General features: G+C 48.1%; 1 protein-coding gene across 12 annotated transcripts in view; it reads left to right on the forward strand.

Moving 5' to 3' along the window:
- SHANK2 (SH3 and multiple ankyrin repeat domains 2) overlaps window positions 1-10,481 on the forward strand; it is a 285,477-nt gene extending 274,996 nt beyond the window's left edge. For 11 of the 12 annotated variants that reach the window (XM_064162984.1, XM_064162986.1, XM_064162987.1 and 8 more), the window contains one exon: window positions 5,055-10,084. In XM_064162984.1, the coding sequence (XP_064019054.1) occupies window positions 5,055-5,628 (574 nt within the window). In that variant the 3' untranslated portion in view covers window positions 5,629-10,084. Of the gene's footprint in view, window positions 1-5,054; window positions 10,085-10,306 lie in introns of those variants that run through there. The other variant, XM_064162990.1, reaches the window with a different exon arrangement.
- Window positions 10,482-12,646: the final 2,165 nt, after the last annotated feature.

A 12,646-nucleotide genomic window follows, 5' to 3' on the forward strand; every position in this document is an offset into this window, starting at 1 on the left:
ATTTCCCCCTTGATTTTTTCCCATTCTAAACCACAGTGATAATTTACTTTTTCTTCAGTCCCATAACTCATTTTGGTTTCAAACAGGTGGGAAAAAAACATTTTCTCCTAGGGTTATTTCACACTCACTGTGTGATGTCATTTGATTCATGACCCACTTTTACTATGCAGTATAAAAGCTGTCCTAGGAAATCATTAGGTAACTTTGCACACTTCAACTTCAGTAGCATGGTTTGGTCAGGGGCAATCGGTTTCAGGTTTTATCTTCTGCGTTCAATCCTATCCTCGCAAGTATTTGGGCGTTTTCTTTCCAGGCAGTTGAGCAAGAAACGTTTCCAACTTTTAAGTTAACATTGTCACGAGCCCCCATTACTACTGCTCAAGGGATAGTCACTTTTCATAATTTCATATGGAGTTGGACTCGATGATCTCCTTGGGTCCCTTCCAACCCCTCACATCCTGTGGTCCTGTGTGATCCTGTGAAATCACTCCTTGAAGTCACTCTGCACTTATTGATGGTATTACTAAGAAGCTTATTTAGCATCTCTGCCACTTAGTATTACGGAGTTTAAGTTCTTGTTTCCTTTTGCACACCTCATGATGTTTACAGGTCCAAGGAGTGGCTTCTTTCTCCTAATGGCAGCCTCCCTGGAAGTGCAGAGCAAACCATTTGTATTTAAGTGGTTTCCAAAAGTAGCTGAGTGATAAATCATTTGGAGTAGTCAACCTCTGGATAAACACACAAGGAATTGCATTATCAAGATTGTGTGGGATATGGATTGTGTATCATGAAAGCCATAGCTGTGGAAAAATGTTGTTAGCTTTATTGAGAGCCTGAGGCATTTCTGTTTGTGATGTAGAGGGGTTTGGTCTCACCCACAGCAGTTAAATCTTCCTTTTCCTGAAGTGTTGCAGATAGGAGAAGAGAAGGCTCCAGGGAGACCTAGGAGCTACATCTCAGTATCTGAAGGGAACCTTCAGGAAGGCTGGGGAGGGCCAGTTCAGAAGGGCCTATGGGGATAGGATGAGGGGCAATGGTTTGAAACTAGGGCAGGGTGGATTTAGGTTGAACATCGGGAAGAAGCTCTGCACAGTGAGGGTGGGGAAACACTGGAACAGGGTTCCAGGGCTGTGGTTGGGGCCCCATCCCTGGAGACATTCAAGATCAGACTGGATATGGCCCTGGGCAGCCTGCTGTAGTTGGAGGTGTCCCTGCTGCCTGCAGCAGGATTGGGCTGGGTGACCTTTGAACATGCCTTCCAACCCAAACTGTTCCGCAATTGTATGATTGCCTGGATGAAGAAATCCACCACTCGTGGGGCAATTCTCAGCCCCCCCTGCTCTTTCTGCTGACTGCTGTCCTGCTGGATGCCTTTCATTCTGCTAACTGTTTCACAGGCTTGCTTGCTTTGTCAGTAATTTTTGCAGTGTTTCAGCCATTCCACTTTGTCGTTTTTATTTGCTGTCATGACTGCTGTTGTCAGAGGAGGGTCATGCTGAAGTGCCATGAAGTAAGTGCCAACCATAAAGCCTGAGTACTCTGTGTTGTATGTGCTGCTCCTTTCTGATGCTCACTCACTGTTGCTGCATTTGGATGGGTTTGGTGTTGACTTTGTTGCAAAGTGCAATGTGGATTAGGTCCTGCTAATCCAGAAATGGTAGCCATTCTAAACCAGAAACAGCAGTGCATCCCAGAGTGCAATAGAAGCCATTCTCATCAGAGAAGTGCTCAGCAAACGTTCAGGCAACACGAGGATGAAGACTAAAGCACTGAACCTATGGCTGAGCGCCTAACTAAGGGGCATGTTTTTTCCAGTAGGCCCAAATTCTGGTGGATTTTTGGAGCCAGAGGGGTGGGGAGGGTTAACCAGTGCAGTTTTACTATGGCAGATTCAGCATAGAGACAAACCAGCCCTGTCTTGGTGACTTTCATTGTTGGAGGCCTCATCACTGTGCCACTGCAGCTCTGCACTGTGCTTTTAACGGAGGGCAGCGTGATGGATGTTGCCTCCTGCGCCAGGTGTCCACACGTGCCCACCATATGCTGATGCTAACAGAGCAAATGTGAGATAAAATCATTATCAGACTTTTCACCTTCTTAAAATGAAATTTGGGGTTAGGCAGGTTTCATATGGATTTAATATGCTTAGTGTAACAGATGATCAAATAAGCCATAAGAAATTGCTCTTATTAAAAATCTGGAAAAGCCACAAGACAACAGATCCAGGCCTGCTCTCCATCTGGAATGTGCTTCCTCCTCATTGACCAGGATACCAACCAACTGCAACGTGCAAGACAGCTGATGGCTTGCAGGCTGCATCTACATCCCAGATTATATGGGAGATGTCATAAATTATCATTTAGGATGAGTAGAAGGTAAACAAATATGCATGATTTTCTTTTTCTCTTGGATAACAATCACAGTACAGCAGCATCTCTGACGTGCTGGAGTGGGTACAGCAGGGGAGAGAAGGGAAAACAGAGGGAAAAATCAATCTTGGAACAAAAGGCTTCAAACTGAAAGCCTGGAGATGCAACTGTGACTTTCATCATGCCCTGTGTTTGTGCCGTGAGGGCTGTGGAGCTGATAGCAGAGCTGGCTGAGCACAGCAGCTGGGGACCAAGCACAAAGTCAGTCTTGGATGATTTTGGAGGCAGCAGTGACCTCAAGATGCTGTGGTCAAAGCTTATCCTGACCAGGACCAGTATTGCAGACTCTCTGTGTTCCCAGGTGTGTGGCAGAGCTTGAACCATTCTTGAAGGAGAGTTGCTGTAGGGCTGAATCTGTCGATGTCCACAAAGTGCTCTGAGCTCTCTGATAAAAGGATTGACATCCATGACAGCTTCAGTGCTGACCTGGCTGTAAACTGAGCTGGTATTGAAGCCTTCTTCATCGTCAGAAATCCTGCCAGAGATGCACTTTAGGAGTCAGAATCCTGAACTTAGAGCTTGAAAACAAGCAAGATGCCTACAGACCTTTTCCCCTTGCTGGTAGCCAGGCTGAGGGGCTAGGATAGCAGCACGCTCTGAGCCTTGGTGGAGCAGTGCCGACGGTTACCTGATGGCTGGGCTTGATCCTTGTGTGCCAGAGCCCCAGATGGGACATGAGGAGTTTATGGCTCGCAGGGCTCACAGAGCAGCAGTGAGCCAAGGAAGGCCTGAAAATCTCCCATGCTGCCAGGACTGCAGCCAGGCTCGGGCCAGAGAAAGGGATTAACGAACCCCCTCGTTATTGCCCCAGGCTGGCTGCCTGCAGTTCTCGGTTTGGTCATGGCTGGGCGCTTGTCAGAGGGAGCAGGGCTGAGGAGATAAGGCACCAGTCCTGGTAGCACCATCTTTTGGTTTAAAGACTTATCCACTCTGCAGGATATGAGTGATCCAAGTCACTGCCCTTCCATGGGTATTCCCAGTTATGCTGCACTGGAAAGAAACCCTTGAGACTGGGTAACCCTACACACTACGTCCTCCTCCCCAGCAGTCGTAGTGCCTGATTCTGTGATGGATTATGTGATGGCAGAGGAGCACAAGAGGGCCTCTCAGGCCTCTCATTCATAAAGTGGATCTAGTGGTGAGGGACACACCTCAGAGAGCACAGATGTGGGCGTTGAGCCGTGCTGCGTGGACTATTACCTCATCTGGTGGTGATTAGGAGAAAGGCTTCGATGGCTTAGGAAGAGGTTGCAGTTCCTTCCATAACAGCACTTTAAATCCAGGGGCTGCACTCCCAGGCTCTGTCTTTGGCTCCATGAGATCCTTGCTGCACAGTGGTGAAGCTGCATGGTTGTTGGCACTATCTGTGTCTGCTGTCGTGCAGATCTGTTCTGCCCAGTCCTGTAGGCAACCTGACACTTGGATACAGAGGACTGTGTTAGAGATGTAACTGTAGCATCCTCCAGATCACCCTCTGGAGTCCGTGGCATTGCTCCAAGGATAAACATATCCTTCCTTTCGTCTGGAAGTGGCTGCAATTGTGGCTGAAGGTTTTCCTACTTAGCAGAGTATTTTAAAAGTGCAAAACTGGAGCTGAAGGCACTCAAGGGTTCAGTAGAAGAATCTGAAGTGCTCACACTGACAGGCAGAGTTTTCTCATGAGGAGTCAGGGCTGTGGAGTTTCATGATATCGACAGACCTGAACCTGCATCTTCTGCTTCTAAATTTGTTCTGTAGCCCCTAGACAAAAGCAGACTCAGCTGCTCCTTCACCCACCCTGTCGTGCTCAGCATCAGAGTGAGCCTCTTGGCTAGTTTCATGCCTGCTTGGTTTGTAATCTGAAATTTCCTTGAGACAAGAGCGAGGTGCCAGTGACTCCACTGCAGCTACACCACCCCAGGCACTCGCAGCAGCAGGGCTTTTGTCTCCCTAAGTTTTGCAGTGAAGCTGCAAAGTGTAATTTCTGTGCAGATGGAAACGGCCACAGAAGTGTCTTCCTGAGCCTTAGAAGCACGGTTTCATTTTGAGAGTGTGAAAAGGCCAGCTGAACAGAAAGGGAAACGAGAGGACCCCATGCAGCATGTCTGGTGAGCAAAAGGGAGTGCAAAGATACCCTAAAATACAAAGGAATGCACCCTAAAGTGCACTGGGGAGGTGCCCAAAGAGCCCGAACCCAATGCTTCTGCGAGTTCCCGTGAGGCCTGTTCGTGGCTGTGCTGTCTAACCCTGTGCTGAGCTGGTCGGTTAGCGCTGAAAGGGGGAGCTCAGTGCCCCAGACAGCAAAGGCAAGGCCAGCTCCTGCTCGCACTTCATGGGGAGCACCACGTCCTTCTGTGCCTGTGCTGTTTCTCTTTTAACCGTGAGTGGATTTGCTGTAGCCTCAAAAAGGCAGGATGTGCTCTAGGAAGTCTTCTGAACTGCTCGTAAGCAAAGGTTTTTGCTTTTGACTATGGCTTACCATTGCTGACTATTTCGTGGGAGCGATTTCCTGATGCCATCCTAGTGCTCTGGACCTGGTATTGCTCGTGAACGGAGGAAAATGCTGGGGCATTCCACAGCTGTAAATGCCAGAGGTTGCTATGGTGTCTGCCAGCTCTAACTCTCCGTGTCTGTTTGCAATTGCAGGAGCACGGAGGTCATGAGTACTGTCTCAGGTACACGAAGTACAACAATCACTTTCACTGTCCGACCTGGAACCAGCCAGCCCATCACTCTGCAGAGCAGGTCCCCAGACTATGACAGTAGGACCTCAGGAGCGAGACATGCTCCAAGCCCTGTGGTTTCACCAACAGAGATCAATAAAGACATCATGCCTGCTCCTCTGAGTGCTTCTGCTTCGGCTTCATCTCCTTCTCCAACTCTGTCCGATGTATTTAGCCTACCCAGCCAGCCCCCCTCCGGGGACTTATTTAGCTTGACCACAGGGCGCAGCAGGTCTCCTTCTCCCTCGATACTACAACAGCCAATCTCAAATAAGCCTTTTACAACTAAGCCTGTCCACCTGTGGACTAAACCAGACGTGGCAGATTGGTTGGAAAGTCTAAACTTAGGTGAACATAAAGAAACATTTATGGACAATGAAATAGATGGCACTCATTTACCAAATCTACAGAAGGAAGATCTGATAGACCTTGGAGTGACTAGAGTTGGGCACAGAATGAACATAGAAAGAGCTTTGAAGCAGCTGCTGGACAGATAAGAATAGCTCCTTTGCCTCACAAACTTCTGTTGATAAACTAGAGATGGGCTGGTACTGAAATACCCCAAATGCCTTTGTCTGTCTTTGAGTGCCAGCAAAATTGGGGGGAGGGGGAAAACCAGTTCAGTTCCTGGTACTCAGGGAAGGCAGACTGTGTGCTACATGCCCAAACTAAACCAAACCACAATACACAAGTGGGGCCATTTTCTTTCAAAGTTGTGGGGAGATATGAGAGAGAGAGAGAGAGAGAAAATTGTTAACTTCAAAACCCTGCCTCTCGGTGACGCCCTTCTGCTGGAACCCTTCCTTGCCACTTTTCTTTCCCGCTGCGTTTCCTTTTTTTATGGAAAAGTTCTGGATTCTCTCCTTGACAGTCTCCAGGCAGGCTTCCCTCCCCAGCCCTTAGCTCACTTGAAGAGGACAGATGACTTCATTACCATTCAAGTCCAGCTTTATTGGCAGCAGGGGCCCAATAGCGAGGTAGAGGAGTTCCTAGTGGCGGCTTTTGCCAGCTCAGCTCCAGGATTTGTTGGCAGTGCAGCTGGTGGTTCTGCTGGAACTAGTTCAAAGGTAACCTTGCTCTGTTTTACCTGGTGTTTCTTTATTTCTGCAGTTACACTTAGCACTCTTCCAAGGTGGCAGAACAAGTTCAATACATGCTCCGTTGGCTTGACCTGTAAGATGAGCAGGGGCTTAGGAAGTTCCATCTCAACGTGAGGAGGAACTTTGGAGTCACTCAGAACCCAGCCAGACACCATCCTCTGCAACCTGCTGCAGGCAAACCTGCACTGGCAGAGAGGTTGGATTAGGTAATCTCCAGAGGACCACTCCAACCCCTACCGTTCTGTGAATCTGTGATGCAGATGTTGCATGGGAACTGAGGAGGAATGCGCACTTAGAGGGACAACAAAATGAAGCTAGTTTGAACCTGAGACCCCCCAGTTTTCAACCAGCTGCTGCTGACTTGCACTCTGAACTCCACAACATTCAGGCCCATCTTTTGGACTTGAGAGCCAGGGAGGCTGACCCCGGAGAGCTGCCATTTAATTCAGCAAGTGCTCGGCCGTTTGGAACAGCAGGCCCAGGAAGAAGCAGATAGAGGAATGTTCCCACTGAAGCCAGATGGAAGGCTGCCAGGGTTTTAAGTGTGAGGGATTTCAGCTTGTTGGCAGAAAGGGAAATGTTTCAGCTTGCTAAAAAGGCAAAAAAAGGTGAAAAGGTAGTGCCAAGCTGGGAAGAGGCATGGGGCCTTGCAGCCTGCCTGTGTTGCAAGGGCCAGCGGAGCCGGGGAGGTGTCCGGCTTCTCATTTTTAGCACTGTTAAGAGGTGCTGGCTTCTTGACAAGGAGAGCAGACTGAGCACTTCAGCAGGGCTGGATGCTGCCACCAGGCTCCAGCCATTTCTTTGCAGGGTTGTTAGTGAGATGCTGCTAGAAACCAGGCGACCGTGGCCAGCCGTGGACTGGGCAGGGGTAGGAGAGCTCCAGAGCTTTCCAGGAGACTTCGGTCAGCTGGGGAGGAAGACACAGGCTTGGTTAATCTGACTTCTTTTTTCTTTTTGTTCTTCTCTTCTTTTTAAAGTTAACAAGTCTCTCTCTGCATGTTTGAACTCCCCCTGTAATTAACACCTCTGACTGTCTCTGAGTTTTCTAGGTCTTTCCTGACACGATACCCAAGCTGTTTGAGGTGGGTACATTGTGTGTGGATGGCTGACTGCCTATCTACCATACTTTTCAGGTTCCCTTACATTTTGCAAGGTACCTGAACTTTCTTTCCTTGATATGGTCCTTGATATGGTCCAGCCTATCTCTAATTTTTTTATTGTGATTATTTTTTGCTCACAAACAAGTGTCTAATTAGGTCTGCAACAGCCCTAGTATGAGTACCTAAACTTTAGCATTTTAAATATCTTTCTTTACTGCAAGTTTAAATAGTTGTACAGATAGTTTATAAGCACAATATTTTAAGAAAATAAGTGGCTGGTCTACTGGGCAGCCTTTGTGCCACTTCAGTGCTAGGAAGTTAAACAACAACAAAAAAAAAGAAAAAAAAAGAACAAAAAACAGCAAACACTTTTGTGGTTTACTACTATTTCTGTGGAATAACGATAAAGTCTTGACCTTTTTAAAAACCAACCTCATTTGGATGCATCTGAACCAGCAGAGCTGTGTTATATTTTCTATCTTTGCTAGAACTTCTACAAAGCAGGATGAATATTTCTTCAGAAGTGGTTACAGTCACCGACACAAAACAGCTCCCTCAGCCTCCCGCCCCGGTACGGCACAGCAAACCTTTTGGCTTTAACACCTCTTACTGCGCTCTCTTTGTATTTGAATGCTCCGAGCAACCCTGTCACAGCCCCCCGAGTCCTGAGGCATTTTACTTTCAGGGTCCTGACTTTTTCCACAGGTGGCGTAGCAAAGGGCGGTTTCCTTCAGGTAGTGGATGCAGGCAGGGGGAGGCCAGCCAATGCCTTCAGGAAGTGTAGAAATGGTAACTCCTAGCCATCGTTGTCTTCCATGTGGTGACCTGACAGACTTCAGTAACTAAACCACTAATGCCATGCTCTCCTGGGTCGGGTTTCTTTGGGTACAGTTGCTATTACCTCTATGGCACGTGCCAGAACGTACAGCAGAGGCTGCGCTAGCAGAAGTAGAGGTTGGCTCTTGAGCTGCTTTTTAGTCGCAACCTGCCTCTTGAGTTTGGGTTGAACGAGTGCTGCTACACCCAGTAAATTCCAGTTGACAGGAGTCCCTTTCTCACGCAGGAGCCTTTGTTGCTGGTGTATCTCTTCAGGCCCTGAAAGCCTAGGGACAGCAGCAGTAGCAGACGAGGTTTAAGACATTAAAGAGCTAACAAAGTAGTTTATTTTTCTCCTCGTGTCTTACAAAGCAAAGGTGAGGAGACCTGGGAGGAGCTGCTCTCAGCGCGCCTGCCAAGATCTCTAGCTGTGTGTGGCCATCTTGCTGCAGAAAGCAATAGTAACAGAGACGTTGCCTCCGAGTCTTTCCATCAGCCTGGAAATGTTGGGGGGGAGAGGGAAGCCCCACTTATTTCATGCTACTCCGATAGTGAAAACCAAGTTGTTAGAGCTCTCTGAACTCCGTTACGATACTCTGGGTTTTAGGCTTCACTTTTGTTTCTCGCCTGTGACTGGAACCGATCGCGCTCCCATGCCCTAGTTTCTGTAATATTTGTGTATACAAGACCAAAACCTTACCAGATGTAAATTGTGTATAACTGCAGAGAGCCCTGCCCCGGGGCTCTGAGAACACTTTCAGTTGGGTTCATATATGATACAATGACTAGATGTGACTGTTGATTTACAGAATTTACATATCACGGCAGTTAATTATTTGTGCTACTTAAGTTAATAAAAATAGTGAACTATTACTTTATTTTCCCTCAGTTCCTGAGCAAGCATTACCCAGTTGATCTGGCGATGACTATGTGTATGAGCCACCGATATTGACCATTTTTCCATTGCATTTTGTTTCTTTTCTTTTCTAGGTATGACTCTGTTCCTCGCTATAGTTTGTGTAACAATTTGTGTTCACGTTCTCTATGTTGCTGTAATTTTTGTGCTTTAATTCCTCTTATTTCAACTGGTTTAAAAAAAAAATTCAATCTCCTGTAACTTGCACTTTTCCCCAATCCCTAATACTCTTGTATGGCAACCAAAATTACTGTAAGAAATAAATATCATATTGCACTAAGGTGGTGGTTCTGATTGCAAACAGAGAACACTGTCTGGAGGGTTATTAAAAACAAAAATCAATGACAAAAGTTACCCAAAAAGTTGCAATCTACTGTTTTTGGAAGTGCATAAAATGCTTTAACAAACTGTGAACAGGATGAAGGTGGAACTATTGCTTTTATTGCTGGGGAAAACCTTTCCTTTTGTGTCTCTTCTTTTGGGTTGAAGCATTCTTTATGCCCAGCTCGAGGTCATTTCTGAACTGCACGTTCAGGTTGGGAATTTGGAAAGTCAGTTTTCAGCAAGTGGCAGCACAATAGCTTCTCTCTTTGCCTTAAGGTGGATCCAGACACTGGTGGAATATTCCTCCCCTTGCAAGGGGAGCCTGTCGGGAGTGCACGCTCGGAACCCAGTCGTGCACGGCACTGCGCTGCGCTGGGGCTCTGTTCTGTAACCAGGCACGGGGGAGCGGGGGAAAGGGGCCGGAGTGGTTGTAAAGCAGAGCAGCTCTACAGAGGAGAAAAGGGGAGAGTGCTCCTTGTCAGACTCTGTGCATCTTGTGTCTGAAGCAATGTACTAGCAGGGTGTATCTGTACTGTGAATAAACACGGCCCCAAGCGGCCACAAATAAGGAAACAACTCAGACCTTCTTTCGGCTTCAAACAAACTCGGTTGTGTTGCTATCTTTCAATGCTGATGCGACGAAGGACGTTTTTTATTTTCCTTGTCTAAGATAATGGAATAAATGCCCAGATCTGTTGCCCTTTGGTTTTCTTATGTTCTTTAACTATTGTTATTACTCTCAGCTGTTGTTCTGGTTCTTTTGTTTTTTTTTTTTTTTTTGTTTGTTTGTTTTTTTTTGTTTGTTTGTTTTTTTAAGTTTCTGGTGATTTCTCTCGTATTTGTCCAGCAACAATTGGTTGGCAGCTTTGTTTGGCTAAAAAAGGACAGAATTAAGCCCAGGGTTTTCTTTTTTTCCCAGGTGTTGTGGCAATCCAACCTCTCTGTAGCTAAACGAAGTCAGGTATTTGCAGTACAAAACAAAGAACCCGTGCTCTGTTGGTCACAAGAATGAGAAGGTTTGGTCCTTGCTGTTGTACTTTGTGCTGTGTTCTCTTTTGCTCTTGGGTTTCTGTATTTCTCTGCATGTTGTGGTCTTTCATCCCTTTTGCCCAACAGCCATGGAAAAAATCCCTAGTAGCTGTTCTGGGCCACCCAGAGCAGCATGGTGGTGCCACCACTGGAGGAGATGAGGTTTAAAAGGTGATGCCTATGCCATAGCGTTTCCCACCTGGCTCAGCCACACTCCCTGTTTAAATGTTTAAATGCTTAAGGTGTTGGAGCAGCTGGTGAAGGGAGCCTGGAGTGCTGTCTTCTGGAGTGAGACCTGCCTGTGGCTGCAGTAGGAAAGCAGAAGTGATTGACAGCTGCTTCAAACCGTTTCTGGCCTAAGACTGCTCTGAAGTCCTCCCTTCAAATCAGGCGAATGGGGGAAGGCAATGAAACGGGACTTAGGTTGGACTCAGTTTGCTGCCACAAACGCTGCTTCGGTCCTTGCTGGGGCTGCCAGGAGCCGAGTGCGCAGCGCAGGGAGCAGAACAGCCGAAGGGCGCTTGGTGCTTTAAGCCCGAACCAAAGCGGTTCCGTGGCTGACATCTAGCGGAGCAGCTCCTTGGGAGCCGCCTGCTGCACGCCGCTGCCCTTCTGTCTGCAGGAAGCGTTTCGGCGGCGTTCCCTGCTGCCCAGAGCCGGCGGAGAAACGGCTGAGGGTGCAGCGACAGCCTGGGAGAGCGATCTTTGAGGAACGGCAGTGTGTCTGCTGGGTTAGGTGCGGGCATGTTTGGTCAGCTTTGTTTTGAACGTTTTGCATCTCCAGGTGAGCCTTCAGCTGCATCAGGCGTGGGGGATCGTTTCTATCCCCAGTGCTGTAAATCTCGGGCTGCTGGACCGCAGACGTTGCGAGGTGATGCGCCGCAGCTCCTGCAGATCCAACCTGCGGAAGAGCACAAGGTGCTTAGGCTGGCAATCAGACCAGAGTGGCTGGTGGCTCTTTGCCCAGCCCTGCCTGCAGAGCTGAAGTTTGGTTTGTCAGGTGAAAAGGGAAGGTTTTCTCTTAGGCCTAGTGCCGGAGGGGACCCATGCACCTCTGTGTGAGAGCTCTTGTGTGCTTTCAGAGTGAAGGTTCCTGGGCAGCTCTAGGGCTGGCTGCAGAAGCAGGACGGCAGTGCCGCATGTGCTTACCGGTGCAGTGCAGTACATGCTGCAGTGTGCTGCTGGCTCCAGCGAATCCCAACAGAATACCACAGAGAACTCTCCAAATGCAATTCACATTTTAGTGCCTTCTTTACCACGCATGGTTTTTGCGTGGTCTGATGGTATCTCATCTCCTACCTTCCCTAGCTGCCCAAGAACAATTTCAAACCAATTATTATAACTTCTGAGGAAAAAAAGCAAAAGCAACAACAAACCAGAAAACAACACCAAAAACAACCAACCAACCAAAAACCCACACAAAATAAAACCCCAACAAAGCAAACAAACCCTCAAACAGAAAAAGAGAAGCAGCACCTTAGGAAAGGTTTGGGGGAGAGGAGAGAGCCTCTCTGCTGCACAGCCTTCTGAAACCTTTGGCTCACCTTCCTTAAGGAAAATCCCAAGGGAAGTGTTGCCTTTTCATGGTCACTCAGGTGCCCAGGGTGAATTTGGATACTTGCCAAGCATGGGCTGCCCCTAGGAAGTGCTGAGTGAGGAGCTGCTGTGACCATGCCATTCGCGTGTCCTTGGGCTTTGACCTGCCGCTGCATCTTGAGGGCCTGCTTGAGGCTGATCGCAGGCATTCAGAGCTGTGCAGTGGTGGAGTCCAGGTGAGCATTCTGCAGCAGCCCTCAGCAGTGAACAGAGAAAGGTGGCTGAGGCAGAACTTGAAGTGTTGCTCACTTGTTAGTCTGTTCAGTGCTGGCAAATGAACAAGCCCAACTTCTGGACCTCATTGAATTTGAACTCTAACTGTATGAAAAGTGCTGTTGCGATCAGGGTCTGATGCTTCCCTCTGCACTGCACTGCGCGGCTGCTCTGCATTTGCTCTGGCCCAGCAGTTGTCCTCCTTCAGGAGGCAGTGGCTGTCAGTTCCCACATGTGCAGCCTCCTGCAGGTCTGCTTAATTCACCTGTCAAAGTTCAGAGGGACCCAGCAACAGCTGCCATGCTATGCCCTGCACCTGAGTCTGTGTGAAAGCTCTGCTAGTGCTCATCTGCTGCCTTACAGAGACTGTAGCAAGGGCAGGGGACTTCTGGAAGACACTTTGCAAGCTTTAGATGTTTTT

This window comes from Pogoniulus pusillus, chromosome 24, assembly GCF_015220805.1.
Source record: "Pogoniulus pusillus isolate bPogPus1 chromosome 24, bPogPus1.pri, whole genome shotgun sequence".
Lineage (NCBI taxonomy): Eukaryota > Metazoa > Chordata > Aves > Piciformes > Lybiidae > Pogoniulus > Pogoniulus pusillus.